Below are 17621 nucleotides of genomic sequence, written 5' to 3' on the forward strand. Positions count from 1 at the left end.
AAATGGTCCAAAATGGTCCAAAGAGGTTGTATTCTACAGACTGCCTGAATGTAATCATTGCGTAGGTGTGTAGTGTGATTCTGTGTACTTTATTTATGGCATCCCGTTGGATTTGACGTCATCTGAACAGGACATCGCACGCTCACTGCTTGTTAGCGCGGAGGTCCGTTTACGCCGGTTGCTAAGCAACATCGTTATGGGGAAATGCAAGTTTTCGTCCAAATGGTTGGAAGATAAGGAGGAAGGACAATCAATACTGTATATAGTCAATGTGAGGTAAAGTGTGTCGCCAAGGTAACCGGTTTGAACTCAAAGTGGCGATGAGGTCTTAAAATGTATGGGAAGGGTCTTAAAAGGTTTTACTTCAGGACTAGATTTCAGGATTCCTGCATATACCCTGCTATTATATTTTGTGAACATTAAACAATGATGCATTCTACCCTACCAATTCCCTACTGCATGCTTGGATGGGCTCCAAACTCACACTTAAAAAAGGAAACAAATAAATCAAGAGAAAGTCATTTATATCCCCCCCCCTCTTCCACAGATACGTACCCGTATGTGTCGTCGCTGGTCTGCGCCTTCTTCATGTGCCTGACTCCTCTGTGGATGGTCATCTCCTCCAAACACCCGGCCAGCCGCACCCTGCTGTACTCCGGATGGGAGCCAGTCATCACTGCCATGGTCATTAGCAGGTGTGTGTGTGTGTGTGTGTGTGTGTGTGTGTGTGTGTGTGTGTGTGTGTGTGTGTGTGTGTGTGTGTGTGTGTGTGTGTGTGTGTGTGTGTGTGTGTGTGTGTGTGTGTGTGTGTGTGTGTGTGTGTGTGTGTGTGTGTGTGTGTGTGTGTGTGTGTGTGTGTGTGTGTGTGTGTGTGTGTGTGTGTGTGTGTGTGTGTGTGTGTGTGTGTGTGTGTGTGTGTGTGTGTGTGTGTGTGTGTGTGTGTGTGTGTGTGTGTGTTTAGTCTTCAAAGGGAAAAGAACAGCCATATTCTGCAGCTCCAAGTGTCTGGTATGCTTGATGACTCATCCCCAAAACAAATTGCAGCACCCTCGGAAAGCCTTCAGCCTGCCAGACAGTACGAAGGGATTGTTTGCCTCTGAACACTCAAGTGTGGATGATGCCACCTTTCTCCATCTTTTATAGAGAAGTGACCATTAAAACCTCTCTGAAGTGTGTGCATAGCTTACAAGAGGCAACCTTTGTGTTATTCTCTGTCAAAACTTCTTTTGAGTTTTTTGAAAAGCACTATATAAGTGTCATGTATGATTATTATAATTAAGTACATCAATAGAGACATTTTCTGTAGACGACATAAGCTTAAAACAATTGAAACTCAACCGGTTTATGTTGATTATTTGTACCTTTGTTAGGTAGATTTGGTTTTGCAGTTAAGAGACCAGGAATCCATCGTGACAAACGTTTTAAACACACAGACTACAGGCGAATCTTTAATAAATAAATAAAAAGTCCCTCATGCTCCATCACATAAAAAACCACTAAGACAAACTTGAACAAACAAAAATAAATACAAAATAAATAAATAAATAATACAATATTGATATTTTCCCTTCTGCCGTTGATATTTATACATTTACTGTTTATCTTAAAGGAGGGGTAGGTAATTCACCTCAGAAACACTTTTTGTTATATTCCATGGAATGCTTTTAACATCCCGATAGCAATGAATACATAAAATGCTTTAACAATAAATACTTACAAAAAATGTAATCTGTGGAAGCCGTAGTACTGTAAAAAGCACGACCAATCATCTGAGCCGGCCCGGCTAAAGTAACTGGATGGCCTACCTGCCTGTCAGCCTTCCATCTGTGCACAAACTTATCTCGTGCCCTCATTGGTCATGTGCGCGTTCGTGTGTGTTGGAGGAGGGGCTCTGGAAGGAAGTCTGAAGGAAGGGGCAGATTTGTTTCGGCTGTGTATTTTCAAATTCTAGCGCACTCGAGCTGCTTTCTCCATTCTTACCTACCCTACCTTTAATGTTATTATATTTTATGATATTTTTAATTCATGTGTGTTCACTTTCTGCTGCTGTGACGAAGCAATTTCCCAATTTGGGATAATCTCATTTTAAATAAATGAACAAACAGTTCTTCCCTCAGCATCTATGCCACACTGCTACAACTTGTTCATCTGAGCAATGGCTGTTGTTTTCAAACCGCTTTATTGATTGTCACCAGCTAATGATTTAATTCTGTTTTGTTCTGCAGCATCGGAGGGCTGATCCTGGACAAAACGGTGTCCGACCCAAATCTGGCCGGCATCGTGGTTTACACCCCGGTTATCAACGGTGAGTCACAAAACCTGTCTGCTTTTCCTCTGCTGTGATTGGCTTAAAGGTCACCTATTATGCAAAATCCTCTTCTCCATGTCTCTTCTACATCAACATGTGTCCCCTCTTCTTCATGTCTCTTCTACATCAACATGTGTCCCCTCTTCTCCATGTCTCTTCTACATCAACATGTGTCCCCTCTTCTTCATGTCTCTTCTACATCAACATGTGTCCCCTCTTCTTCCTGTCTCTTCTACATCAACATGTGTCCCCTCTTCTTCATGTCTCTTCTACATCAACATGTGTCCCCTCTTCTTCATGTCTCTTCTACATCAACATGTGTCCCCTCTTCTCCATGTCTCTTCTACATCAACATGTGTCCCCTCTTCTTCATGTCTCTTCTACATCAACATGTGTCCCCTCTTCTTCATGTCTCTTCTACATCAACATGTGTCCCCTCTTCTTCATGTCTCTTCTACATCAACATGTGTCCCCTCTTCTTCATGTCTCTTCTACATCAACATGTGTCCCCTCTTCTTCATGTCTCTTCTACATCAACATGTGTCCCCTCTTCTCCATGTCTCTTCTACATCAACATGTGTCCCCTCTTCTTCACGTCTCTTCTACATCAACATGTGTCCCCTCTTCTTCATGTCTCTTCTACATCAACATGTGTCCCCTCTTCTTCATGTCTCTTCTACATCAACATGTGTCCCCTCTTCTTCATGTCTCTTCCACATCAACATGTGTCCCCTCTTCTCCATGTCTCTTCTACATCAACATGTGTCCCCTCTTCTTCATGTCTCTTCTACATCAACATGTGTTCCCCTCTTCTCCATGTCTCTTCCACATCAACATGTGTCCCCTCTTCTTCATGTCTCTTCTACATCAACATGTGTCCCCTCTTCTCCATGTCTCTTCTACATCAACATGTGTCCCCTCTTCTTCATGTCTCTTCTACATCAACATGTGTCCCCTCTTCTCCATGTCTCTTCTACATCAACATGTGTCCCCTCTTCTTCATGTCTCTTCTACATCAACATGTGTCCCCTCTGTGGAAAGAGACTCTGAAAGTTTCAGGAACAAAGATTCTCTCTCTTTTTGATCCATTTCTATAAAAACCTGTCTGAAAATGAGCTGATCAGATGTTCGTCACTTTATGATGTCATAACGATGTTTTGGCTTGAGTAACCATTAGCCAATGAGCAACCAGGGTACCCCCCCCCCCCCCCCCTAATCACCTGAATCTCCTCCTAGAGCACTATTGAGTTCTTTGTAACCAAATGTCTCTCAGAGGGGCGTGGGGAGGGGCTCCTTATTTTCATCTAAAGTAACAGACAGAGAATCAGCACTTTGGAAACAGGGCTGAAACAGAGGGGATTATGGGTAATGCTGCAATGATCTGTTTGGTGTTTCCGCCAATCAGAGACAGGTTCTGGATATATCTGAGCCCTGTGATGTATTGATGAAAAGCAGTATAAATAGGGGACCTTGAAGGTGTCTCTTGCTCACCCCCGGGGCACCAACAGACAAATAGAATCCGGACCATAGGATTGATTAAAATAGCTTCCTAAATCCACGGGGGAAGTAGAATAAGAGATATACATATGTAATGAAACCTCTAAGCTTATGTAGCTACGTGGCTCTAATCCAACACCCTGTACTTCCCCTCTGTGTGAGAGCAGGACACGGATTGTGTTCAGTGATCCACGTACCCACCATTTACCCTACAGGATTGGGGTTGAACGTGTGTGTAACTTAAGTGAACTTAGCCTTTAATTTAGAAATTCCTCGCCCTCCATACCATACCTGAGTACATGCATGTTCCACAACCTAAAGCAACTTGCTCTCATAATGACAGATTACAACATAGCGTCACTCAGAACAGGGTAGAAAAGACCTGGAATTACCCTGGTTGATTTTCTTTGTGAATTTCAACTTCGGTTTAAATTATTTTGAAATTTTTTATTATTGAAAGTCAATCTTGTTTCCATAATGGCGACACTAAGGGTTTATCCAGTGGTGGAAAGTTCATGTATTCAAGTACAATGTTGTGGTTTGTGTATTTTACATTTCATGCTACATTAACCGCTACATTTTGGAGGCAAATATCGTACTTTTTACTGAACTACATTTATCTGACAGCTTTAGTTAGTAGTTACTTTGCAGGTTCATATAATGTGTATCTATATATCAATAGATACCTGGCAGTGTAAAATCATTAAGGTGAGCTCCATCTTAACTAGCTGCAAAATTAAAATGATTTAAAATTAATAAATTACAATTATAATCCCGTGGTATCACATCTTTTTCAGAAAGTTGCCATTCTAAATAAGGAGTCATTTCAGTGTTGGTAATTGAAGTATATTTGGGTGCTAACACTTTCGTACTTTTGCTTAAGTAGGATCTGAGTACTTCTTCCACCTCTGGGTGTGGCTGTAGGGATGGTGATTGTTCTCTTGGTCCAACACTGTCAATTAAATCAGATTATTTTCCGAGCCAATTATTGGAAAGATTGCCATGACATAATTTACAGACGTCCATGATTGCTAGTCCTAAAGATTTAAATGGTTTCTTGACTTGATCTCTATCTAGCACCACCATAAATTGACTTAATCAATTATTGGATGTATTACCATGCCATTTAGGTCAGGCATCCATAACATGGACATGACAGACAATTGCAAAAGCTTTGATCCCCTGACCTTTCCTTGAGCACCATCATCATGTCTGAGTTTTAAATTGTCCTTACTTGTTTATGTCTACAAACAGTACCTTATACACAAACATGTTTACCACGAGCAGCCACAAGGGGGCGTAGTGCAGCCAGATTAAACCCTCACATGTCTGTAGACTGGTTAAATGAAGGATTTAGGAATGTGTTTGGAATGAGCTCCACCAGTTTAGAATAATTTGAGCGAAGCTATTTGCAATTCTATTGCTTGCCTTCTTCCACCCCGAGTAAACCTCCAGACCATCTGTCTAAGTGTGTGGAGGGAAATGAGTGGCACTGAAATAGTAGCACTCTCTCCTCCCTCAGCCTGAACACTGTGGATGCACATAAGACAAAAATACCTGGCACGTGTCTACAGATGCTTAATTAAAGCAGGTGGTGACATCCTGCATAATCCAAAATAACTTACTTAAAACACATCATTATGAACACCAGTTTTGTTTGTGAGCAAATCTGCAAATACAGTGGTTCGTGTCTGCTCTGAAAAAGCAGTTTTTTCCAGAGTGTCCATGGACGCTGAGACTCATGGGAAGTTACAATTTAATTTCACAGGAAGAAATATGGAACATTAAGCATATCTGTGTTGTTAAATAAACAAGTCATTCATTAAAGTTAACATTTAACGCAAACTTAGATCAGAAATTTTACTTCAATCTGTTTCTAGATTAGTGGAAATATATAGAATAGTTGACGATCAAAACCATTAGGTGGCATTATTTTATAGTAATCATTCGGCTGTGGTTTTAGCACAGTGCTGTAATGAATCTTTAGCAATGCCTCCCACAACCCAGCTAAAAGCACCCCCATTGTTCCTGCAGTCAAACAGTATCTCAATCTCAGATGTTTGGAGAGAAGTCAATTCAGAATTGGAGACAGAGCCCCCATTCATTCATTTTGAAGTCGCTCACTGGCCATGAAGCCAAAAGGACTCGACTTACCATGATCATCGGGTTATCTTCACATCTATGGCGCCCCAGTATACAGAAACATCTTTTTTGGCGGACCCAGAAGTTGTAGTTACATTGTTGGCTATTATGGAAATAAAGGATTTGAATTGAAAAAGACATACTTTATTAATCCCCAAGGAGAAATTAAGGGATTAGTGTCTCTCTACTTTAAAGAGTCCTCTCCTGCTGATGTTCAGGTGTATATCAGTATGTAGTGTCTCTACTTTAAAGAGTCCTCTCCTGCTGATGTTCAGGTGTATATCAGTATGTAGTGTCTCTACTTTAAAGAGTCCTCTCCTGCTGATGTTCAGGTGTGTCAGTATGTAGTGTCTCTACTTTAAAGAGTCCTCTCCTGCTGATGTTCAGGTGTATATCAGTATGTAGTGTCTCTACTTTAAAGAGTCCTCTCCTGCTGATGTTCAGGTGTATATCAGTATGTAGTGTCTCTACTTTAAAGAGTCCTCTCCTGCTGATGTTCAGGTGTATATCAGTATGTAGTGTCTCTACTTTAAAGAGTTCTCTCCTGCTGATGTTCAGGTGTATATCAGTATGTAGTGTCTCTACTTTAAAGAGTCCTCTCCTGCTGATGTTCAGGTGTATATCAGTATGTAGTGTCTCTACTTTAAAGAGTCCTCTCCTGCTGATGTTCAGGTTTATATCAGTATGTAGTGTCTCTACTTTAAAGAGTCCTCTCCTGCTGATGTTCAGGTGTATATCTGTATGTAGTGTCCCTACTTTAAAGAGTCCTCTCCTGCTGATGTTCAGGTGTATATCAGTATGTAGTGTCTCTACTTTAAAGAGTCCTTTCCTGCTGATGTTCAGGTGTATATCAGTATGTAGTGTCTCTACTTTAAAGAGTCCTCTCCTGCTGATGTTCAGGTGTATATCAGTATGTAGTGTCTCTACTTTAAAGAGTCCTCTCCTGCTGATGTTCAGGTGTATATCAGTATGTACTGTCTCTACTTTAAAGAGTCCTCTCCTGCTGATGTTCAGGTGTATATCAGTATGTAGTGTCTCTACTTTAAAGAGTTCTCTCCTGCTGATGTTCAGGTGTATATCAGTATGTAGTGTCTCTACTTTAAAGAGTCCTCTCCTGCTGATGTTCAGGTGTATATCAGTATGTAGTGTCTCTACTTTAAAGAGTCCTCTCCTGCTGATGTTCAGGTGTATATCAGTATGTAGTGTCTCTACTTTAAAGAGTCCTCTCCTGCTGATGTTCAGGTGTATATCAGTATATAGTGTCTCTACTTTAAAGAGTCCTCTCCTGCTGATGTTCAGGTGTATATCAGTATGTAGTGTCTCTACTTTAAAGAGTCCTCTCCTGCTGATGTTCAGGTGTATATCAGTATGTAGTGTCTCTACTTTAAAGAGTCCTCTCCTGCTGATGTTCAGGTGTATATCAGTATGTACTGTCTCTACTGGGACATGTCTCCATGCTTTAATGTTCAAAAAGCTCTTTATTGTTCTCTGTGCTGCAGCACCTCTTTTCACCCTCTGTCTGAAACCAGAGCCCAGTCTGCTCTGATTGGTTAGCTGGCCGGCTTTGTTGGGATTGGTCAAACGCTTAGAGATGTCCTGCCCCTTAGCCTAACACTTACAATGTGTTGGAGCGCTAGCCAATAGAATTGCGAGTGTAACATAGAGATGTCACTATGGTCAGGAAGTGACAAAGGAGTCCAATTTTCTTTCTGGAATTTGCCAAAGACTACTGAAATGCAATCTTGGTGAGTGCCTTAGTGTTGGGATGTGGACATGTGTAAAATACCTAAAAGCTTTCTTAATGACAATCCGTCTTAGCGATAGTTTTATTTGGACACACGAACTGTTAAACCGTGGAGATACAGATAAACTCTGCCTGTTGTTCATCTTGTTTATCCCTCTCAGTTTTGCAATTAATGCAGTCTAGGAGTCTTCGCGCTGAGCTCTAAGTGTGTATACACAAGATGGATGGCATGCCATAGAGCTTATTAGTGTTGTGCTGTGCAGCTCCCAGGTGTGACTGAGCAGACGCTTCTTTCTCTTTTCACAGTCAACAGTCCCTCGATAACTGAAGCTTACTAAGTAGCGGCTCCAAAGCTCATTAGCATAAATAAGTTACTTAATGAGACTGAGTTAGGCAGTCAGCCACAGTCCGTCTGTTTCTACTTCGTAAAACTGGTCCTCTTCCATTTCCCTTTATTTTTTCCGCTTCTATCGTACGCCGCTAACTGGCTCGGACACGGTTGCCAAGGCGCTGGCACCGACACGACAAAAGATAAGCTTTCAATTAAAAGGCATTAATGAGAGACACTTAACGAGATGCAGGACGATTCTCTAATTGTTTTTTCCGCGGAGAGAAAAACAGAGAACCTGTGTCGGGGTGAGGCTGTTCTATTTTATGTGTGAAAGAAACCCCAGGTCTGAGCAAACTCTCCCTGATTGTTATCTTAAATTGAAACAGAAAGGAGGTCGACTTGTGACATTTAGCTAATTTAAATGCACTGTTGTAATATAATTGAAATGAATGAATGAACAGAAAGTGTGAAGGCATGGTGTGAGCATGTTTGATGAGAAAGCGGTGGGGAAGAGATGTGTATAGAGAGATATAGATAGAGGGACAAAGCCTGCTTTTTGGCCTCATTCATTTATTTGAATACTATTTCAATAGAACGTATCTGCTGCTGCTTAAAAGGTATTCATATTTAAATTCTGCTGTGTTTGATCCAGGTATTGAAGAATTGTCAATTTCCTCTTGAACTTGTTTTTATTGCTTGCTTTTCCTTATATATATATATATATATATATATATATATATATATATACACACACAGTGGGGCAAAAAAGTATTTAGTACACCAAATACTTATTTTACCGAGGAATTTACCAATTAATTCGTTACCTTGGTTGCTGATTGGCTAATGGTGACACAAGACAAAACATCGTTATGACATCATAAAGTGGCCAAAATCTGATCAGCTCATTTTTATATAAATGGATCAGGACAAAAAGACAGAATCCTTCTTAATTTCCACAGAGGGGACACATATTGATGTAGAAGAGACATGAAGAAGAGGATTTTGCATAATAGGTGACCTTTAGCCTGTTCGACACGGCCATTTCCGCCCAAATCACCCCAGAGGTGGAGTTTGTTTTGCTCAATCTCTCTAAAAAGGTCAAATGTCACTTGTTTTGCATCAATCTTGATACAGGGTACTTATTATATGTTGTACTTTGGATTCCTAAAGCTTTTAGTCTACCTTACCATCATCCAAGGGTAGGTTTCACTATAAGTAAACAAATCATTTTTGGACGGACACTATAATTTACAGTTTTTTACTATGTTCAATCTGAATTTTCGTTAAAATAAAAAACATCTATATTGATTCTGACTTTTCTACATCCAACTCACAGGTTTATCATTACTTTGAGAAAAAAGATGATTAATTTTCCCCTTTTTCGAAGGGAAGATATGGTTCTGGAAATGTCATTTTCGAGCCTGAGACCTGAAAACAGGCTCAGTGCTTAACAGGTTAAATGAACTAAATGAAATTAAACCTGGAGGAGGCAACAGGAGATGAGTTGTGTTAAGAAAGCAGACAGTTCCTGTGTCTCCCCCCTCGAGGCATAGCCCCCCCCCCCAGAGAAGCACCACTGACCCCCCCTGCGCTCCAGACCTCCTCATCCTCATTCCTCTTGTCAGATCCAGTGACCTGAATAATCCAGATTGCTCCCAGACATCCTCCGGTTTACCTCGGCCCCCTGCTGAGGATGTAACAACACCCTCCAGCCCTTTACACCCCCAAACCTCCCACAAGCCATCAAGGACAAATAGCCAGAGAAGTCAAAATAACCAAGTACCAAATCATTCTAATTGAAAACCATGTTAATGAAACTATACGTCACATTCAAACCTCAGATTTCCAATGTTTTGGGTCTGGATCTGATTTAGCCTTGCATTGAAAGGTGTTGTGTGTATATATACAGTATATATATATATATATATATATATATATATATATATATATATATATATATATATATATATATATAAACGTGCCTTGCCTTCCATGCAATAAAGAGATTTCAGACAGCTGAGCTAAAGCTAATTGCTAGTTCCTAACTAAAGCATTGCCGTATTTCGGATAAGCAGCCTCACTGTGAGGATGTGATGAGGCTGCTATTTAATTACTCGTTGATGCCACTTTGAATTGAGTTCAATTAACAAACTATAAAACGGATAACTAGAAGTGGTATTACAAGAACAGCTAGACCGTTAGCATGCTAATTTCTTATCTCTGTTGCATAAGACGTCTTCAACACAGCAACGTCTTCAGGTTGTGTTTATGATGTTATCTCCTTTTTTAATTTTCATAAACTTACATTCTGAGCAAATATTACACATTGGGCCTTGAAAGAATCAGGTAATTTTTATTATACAAAAGTACTAATTTCTAGGGCTGTACCCGAATATCCGAATATTCGTTCGTTGTTTTTTTTTCAAATTGAATTTATTGAAATCTCCAATATCAACGTAAGAGCTTGTGCCTCTTCGGGGGGTGCTAACACTTAACCATAAACGTTATCGTTTACTTTCTCCGTCTTTATGTAGATATTAATTTTCTCCGTTAATCTCCGTCACGTTGTTTCCATAGCAACAACAATTTCCTGTCAACAGCGCTAACTCTCCTTCAAAATAAAAGCATATCCATAAAAAATAGGAAGCCAAGCCAAATTACACTTAAGAAATATACAAATGCAACGAAAGTAACAAACACAATGCGATATCCCTTTCAATTTCAAAGAACACAAATTGGGTTACATTAACAACCCAAATTGTTAAATGCTTTGACACGGGCCGAATATTCGGAGCCCGAAAAATGGTATTCGGGACAGCCCTACTAATTTCCCAGATGAATCACTTAAAACTGTAGATTTTCCTCCAGGATTGACTTTTTAGGGTGACAGAAATTCAAAACTTCATTAATAAACTCTAAAGTGTTCTCTAAAAATAATAGTATGACACATGTTGTAGCCCACAAATAAGTACAAATAAAGATATTGAATATAGAGAGATATGTAAAAAACCTTTTGGATCTACTTCTTGTGTTTTTCCACCATAAACGGAGCAAGGCTAGTTGTTTCCCAGTGCCTTTAACTTCCTTAATCCGTATTTAACTCATAGACATCTCAATCTGTGTTGAACTTTCCCCTTTTTAAAGAGCCACATTGGATCAGTGGCGTATTCAGATAGTGAGGGCAGGAGTGTGAAGCAGGCGGACAGACGGGGCGCAGTGAGCGTCAATTTAATGTGAAGTTAAATCTGTTTGCAGGCTCTGTGGGAGTGCTGGTCACGCACCAATAAAATGTCACCAGGCGGACAGAGAGCCACAATGGATTGAAATAAGTGGCCTTCACCCTGAGGTGGTGGCTGTGTCTAATTTAATATACTCACACCACAGTAGCCGGCCTGGTTTAAAGGGACAAAGTCTGTGTGGCTTATTACACGGCCACTTCAGTGACTGGAAGAAACCGTGAACACAAGATCTGTTTTTAAGGGGAGGGGGAAATAATCGATACAGCTTAGTGTCGCGATACTTTGCGTGGCGATATTGTATCGATACACACATGCCAAGTATTGATATTATTCAATTATATAACTATTCATATTGAAAATTCAAATTAGCTTATTGGCAAAGCTACCATCAAATTCTGAGCGAGCTAATACAATAACTCAATCAATCTCCTACTTCATCAAAGTCAACTTTATTGTCGATCTCAAAATATGTTTGTACACAGAAAGAAAGATCAAAATACTGTTTCCCAGAGTCCTGAGGTATAAAAAAAAAACACACATTAAAATACAAGAACACTCAATAATTACAAAAACACCCACAAAATAACCGTTGACTTCAAGTAAGCAGGATATATAAACATTTCGATAGCAGCGTAAAACTGACTGGTGCTGGATACAGCGTCGAGGCTTTTGTCACATGTTAAAGACACTGGAACCCAATATATCATGCAATCATATATATCAATATATATGCGCAATATATCGTATCGTGGCTTAAGTATCGCGATAGTATCGTATCGTGGGGAGCCTGGTGATTCCCACCCCTACTGTTTACCCACTACACGGGAACCATTTGTATTATACATTATTTTTGTGATTTTTGAATGAAAAAAAAGTCTCTTTTTCACAAGACATTCTCTGCTTTCTTCTGCTCCGCTGTGTGGCGGAGCGCTTGTAGTTGATATATGTCCCTTCTGCAGGGCTCGGTAACCACACTGTGGCTCACGGGATGAAACACACAGGAGGAAGTTATTCAATGTGTTGCTTGTTAAAGTGAAGGTGTGATAGCCGCTGTATGTGAATATAAAGTGACCCCATTTTCTTTTTTTTTTGTCAGTACAGATGGCTGAGCACATTTTTAGGATTATTTATATGCTTGACTAGGAGAATAACCCTGATCCATTTCACTTTAAGAAAAAACGTCAGTACAGCAATGGTTCCTTTAGGTTTGGACTGGTTGAAGCCAGTTTTTAAACCAATTTGAGAGGTCAAGATTCATTGATGATAGGAAGGTGTTGCATTTTTCAAATCATCTAACATGGTATTGATTATTCAAACACTTAAACTAAATGATTGGTTGCGTTTCAGAGCCCATGCACAGAGTTGCCGTAGTTCTGTTATAGCTGGTGCAAAACCTCTTGGGCTTCTTGCATTCTCTCCGATTTATCGATAACATTAAGCAAGTTGAAGAAAGGTTTGAAGATCTTCATCAAAATGACACTTTTTAGCCAGGTTTCAACCCAAATATCACTAAATTGTTCAAAAAAAAAGCAATTAAATGTGTGCTGCCATTCCCTTCCATCCCCTAGTCTTATGTGAATACTGGGAATTTGTTAAACTTCTGCATTTCTTCGTGTCTACACGGTTTCCCTCAACTGTCAAAACTCTTGCAAGTCCTCAGGAAGCCAATTTTCGCAAGAGTTTCCCCCAAAAAGTTTTACAAACACGGAGTTAAAATCCAGACACGATCCTGCTTCTGCTGCGATCACATCTCAAAATGTCCACTGTGAAAAGACCCAATTAAAAGGTCCATACTCAATTTCATGCAGCCTCCTCAATGGAATATTAATGTGTGTATGTTACGGAGAGAAAATGGCAGATATAATCAGCCTCAGTGTGTTGGTTGTTGGCCTTTCTCTATCCCCCCTGGAGAAGAGGTACTAAATAACCGTATTTACCTGCCGTAACTCACCTCTCTCCTTATTGACTTCACATTAAACGCTCCTGACCTTTCCTCTCCTGCAGGAATCGGGGGGAACCTGGTAGCGATCCAGGCCAGCAGGTTCTCCACTCACCTGCACTTCCACTGTGCTCCTGGAGAGGTTCCTGAAGAGGCCAAGGGCTGCTACTACCCCTGCCGCACCTTCTGGGGAAAAGGTCAGTACCGTGAACACAACATGCTGAGCTTTTAATGAAAGCACACGTTGGTTAGGCATAACAGTATAACTCCATATGATAGATGTGAGGTCCTTACAGTAAATACATTTGTAATACTGATCAGCTGATTGCTAATGATTAACCTTCACCCCGTTGTTACAAGAACATTTTGGGAACCTCTCCATAACTCTAGTTCTGTTTCTGCCATCATGTTTGCTTCCTGGATGGTTACCCACATTTATCTAATATTTATTGTAATGCTGTCAAAATGATCGCGTTAATGGCGGTAATTAATTTTTGGAATTAATTGCGTTAAAATATTTAACGCATTTAACGCATGTGCAGAATGGTCCGCCCCATACATCCCACCAGTGGCAGCGCCAGGGTATGACTGGGGTAGGCTACACCCATACCAAGAAATGGCTTAGCCCCACCTTAGCCCCCACCATGAAAAATGATGTTAAAGTAAGCAAAATAAAGTCTGCCAACTCGCGCCGAGAATTGCACAGACAGCAGTTAGTAAGATTGATTTCAGTAACCACTTGTCTGGAAATACCGAAGACTAGAAACAGTTTTGAAAACTTTTGTCACGTAGTGATCGTCTTCTCAATAGAACATCTTTGATAATGTCTTCTGGCCAATCAGAATCAAGATAACGGCTTGGTGTTGTTGCAGGAAGTCCCGACGGAGAATACTTTTGCTGTAGTAGATCTCTATATACATCGATACAACATTACGTGTTGATAGAAATCAACACGTAATGAAATAAGACCCCACGGTTTGATGATTGATAGGTGTGTGGGCTGTCACAGAAACATGTTATAATAAACATACTGTATGTTAAATGGATATATCCGCCTTCTTTCATTTATCTTTCCATTCCCACAACAATATAAATAAAGAAATGGCATATTTTGGACATAGTTCGAATGGTGATTAATCTGATTAATTAATTTTTAAGCTGTGATTAATCTGATTACAAATTGTAATTGTTTGAGAGCCCTACTTTATTTATCACATTTTTTCATTTGTTTTTCTTTGTGTTTTCCCATTCATCGTCCTTATTCTTTTACAGATGTATTATTTTGTTGTCATGGTACTCCTATGACGTCTGGATTTCAATTTCTGAATTGATATCGCTGTCTTTACATTTTTAAAGAATTAAGATCTTGAAATCTTAAATTGTGAATTCAGTTCACAGCCTGAAAAATCCTTCTTCTTACTTTCTGTTCTTTTCAGACTTGGAAACAAACAGAAACAAGTCAGAATATAATAAATTGAATCCAGTAATCAGTAAAGAACGTTGTTAAAAACGAGTGTTGTAATTGAGGTAAAACGATGTAAACAAGATCATTATGAGGTAATTGATGAACCTTTTTTATTTTCCCAGGAGCCAATCACCGCTCTGCTCAGGTGCTGCTCCTATTGGTGGTCCCAGGTCACCTGATCTTCCTCTACACCATCCACCTGATGAAGAGCGGACACACCACGCTGACGCCCATCTTCATGTCCGTCTACCTGGCTGCTGCTCTGCTGCAGGTGAGCACATCACGAGTATACCTGAGCTTTAATACGTGAGCGGCAGCTGGTTAGATATTCTAAAAATATTCTGCTTTACATTTCCTGGTCATTATTCCACATTGAAGTATTGAAGCTCTCTATCCCAGTCTATCTAATGTCCATTTAACATTTTTGGTATTTGACATTTATACTGCTTTAAAGAGGGTTTTCAACTTCATGATGATTTTCAGTCCATTAGGGAAAAAGCAGACCCCTCCACTTTTGTTAAAGCTGCACACATCAATATTTTAATGTAGTAATGAACCCACTGAGAATTATTCCACGACTCTACAGATCCCCCAACTCAACAAGAGATATTTGAGTGTATTTCAACTCATTGTTTTATTTTTCTGGTTTGCAAACGTTGTGTTATTTAGACCCTCCAGAAAAAAGCGGTCCAAAATCCTTAATTATGCGGGCTAAAATCATTGATTATGCGATAAAAATGCGGGGTTTTTATGTGATTTTATGCGGGGAAATTGCGGGAAGTTGCGTAATATGCGGAAAGTTGCGAAATATGCGGGAAGCGGAAAAAAGGTGATTATTCTCCCGCACCCTGTTACTAGGCTACTACTGAATGAAAGGGAGCACTTTTAAAGAGTTGCTATGATAAAAAAGCATACTAGAAGCAAGCTACATCACAGAAACACACACACACACACACACACACACACACACACACACACACACACACACACACACACACACACACACACACACACACACACACACACACACACACACACACACACACACACACACACACACACACACTTCTCCGCCTCATTCTGTTTTCATTTACTCGTTCGTTATCTGACCAGCTTCAATATTGTAGGCTACTCACCTCGTTTCTTGTAGCCCTCGAAAGGGTTTTGGAGGTTGATGCCTCTGTGAGCGTGAGTTGTTTGGCTTTCTTGTCCGCAGCAGAAACCATTTTTGAATGTTTGAGCGAATCGAAGTGGGTATTCACAGTCGATTTCCTTTTATGCTCCAACACACAGTTGCACGGGGTACAGAACAGTTTCCCCCCACTTCCGTGCAAGACATTGGGGTACTGCTTTGCCCGGTCTTTAGCTGAAATGTTCGTGGGTAAATGTGATGGATTCGATTTGTTCATCTTGGTGTGTGAATTCCACACCTTCACACGACGGTGTTTGCCTTCTGTGATGCGCGGGCTGATGACGTTGCGTCATAATCACTACTCGTCAAGACGAATTAACTTTTTTATTTTTTGTCTCAACTTTGTGTGGAAAAATGCGGGGATTATGCGGCCTTTTGATAAATATGCGGACTTTTAAAAATCTGCGGCATTTTGCTGATTATGCGGGAAATTCTGCGATCGCAGAATCGCGTTTTTCTGGAGGGTCTAGTTATTCCAGTATTATTATTATTATTATTATTATTATTACGGCTCTCGCGATGGAGGGGCAACAAAAACATTTCAAATGATCGTCGTTCTGACATGTTGTGTTTTCAGCTCTGTTGAACCCAAGTGGCCAAAAACATGTTAATGCAGCTTTAAGTGTTTCATGTCTTAATTATTGTATACACGGTAGATATCCACGTTATTTGAGTTACTGTCTGAAGACTTTCAGCTCGTACATCTTTTGAATGTTTGTTATTACGTGTACTAGATTTTCATCATCAACTCATATAGGGAAGTCCCGATCACCTCTTTTTGCTCCCGATCCGATTCCGATCATTGGATTTTGACAATCTGCCGATACCGATTTTTCCCGATCCGATCTTTATGCAATGCATTCAGAGAAAAAAAAAGGGAACAGATAACGGCTGGTCATCCAACGCAATGAATTCAGCTAACTTGGCTGTTATGTTTTTGGCCTTTTCACTGTTCTGGGGCACTTTCTCTTTCCTTTTAAAAGTCTCTGAAAGTGTCGGTTGTTTCAGTGCCGTTACCCGAGGGGCCGCTGTGTACTCGTCGTGTTGGTGTTGGTGTTTGTTTCTCAGGTGGCGTATTAGATTGGTCGTGTTGAACGTAGCTCTGTTCTTTCCACCACGCCTTGCAAACATTGCATCTGCCTGTTACACTGCCTTCGCTTTCAATTTTATAACACTTCCAAACTCCTGACGTTTTCTCTGTCCCGACTCCCGAGTCACCAGCTGAACGTAGCCTCTCGTTAGCTTACTGCTACTATTAGACACTGCGCCCACTCTGTTGCCAGATTTGAGAGAAATAACCAGGTCTATGAAAACAAGCCCCAAAGAAGCAACACATACATGATGTTGTGTCATTTTAAACCAAAACTAAGGCCTCAGGATGACTTTAAGACGTGAACATGGTCATTTTTGTTTTGTAACATTAAATCAAATAATACAAATATTTTATATTAAAAAAAAAATCTCTAAACTCATATATCTAATATGAATAATGCTGCTTTTTCAGACAAGACACACACATCAGGATTTCCTGCATTTATTACAACATGTTACATCTTAATTGGCTGGTGAGGCTTTGCTCATGAGATGTTTCTGAATAAATCAGAGCAAGTGTGACACAGACTGTCCCTGATCTCACAACAGAGGGGGATACGATGTGACGTAAGTGATCATTGGAAAGTGTTTGGAATACATTACTTCAAATGACTTCCAAGTCAGTCTGAGCTATTGCAAGTTTGAACACAAGAGAAGTATATTTATGAATTG

General features: G+C 40.2%; 1 protein-coding gene across 1 annotated transcript in view; it reads left to right on the forward strand.

Moving 5' to 3' along the window:
• The window catches only part of slc41a2b (solute carrier family 41 member 2b), a 40911-nt gene that overhangs the window by 7951 nt on the left and 15339 nt on the right, over positions 1-17621 (forward strand). Inside the window, exons 6-9 of the mRNA XM_079655692.1 lie at positions 425-695; positions 2226-2305; positions 13266-13397; positions 14788-14936. Of these exons, the coding sequence (XP_079511818.1) occupies positions 425-695; positions 2226-2305; positions 13266-13397; positions 14788-14936 (632 nt within the window). The remainder of the gene's footprint in view (positions 1-424; positions 696-2225; positions 2306-13265; positions 13398-14787; positions 14937-17621) is intronic.

This window comes from Notothenia rossii, assembly GCF_949606895.1.
Source record: "Notothenia rossii genome assembly, chromosome: 10".
NCBI classification, from domain to species: domain Eukaryota; kingdom Metazoa; phylum Chordata; class Actinopteri; order Perciformes; family Nototheniidae; genus Notothenia; species Notothenia rossii.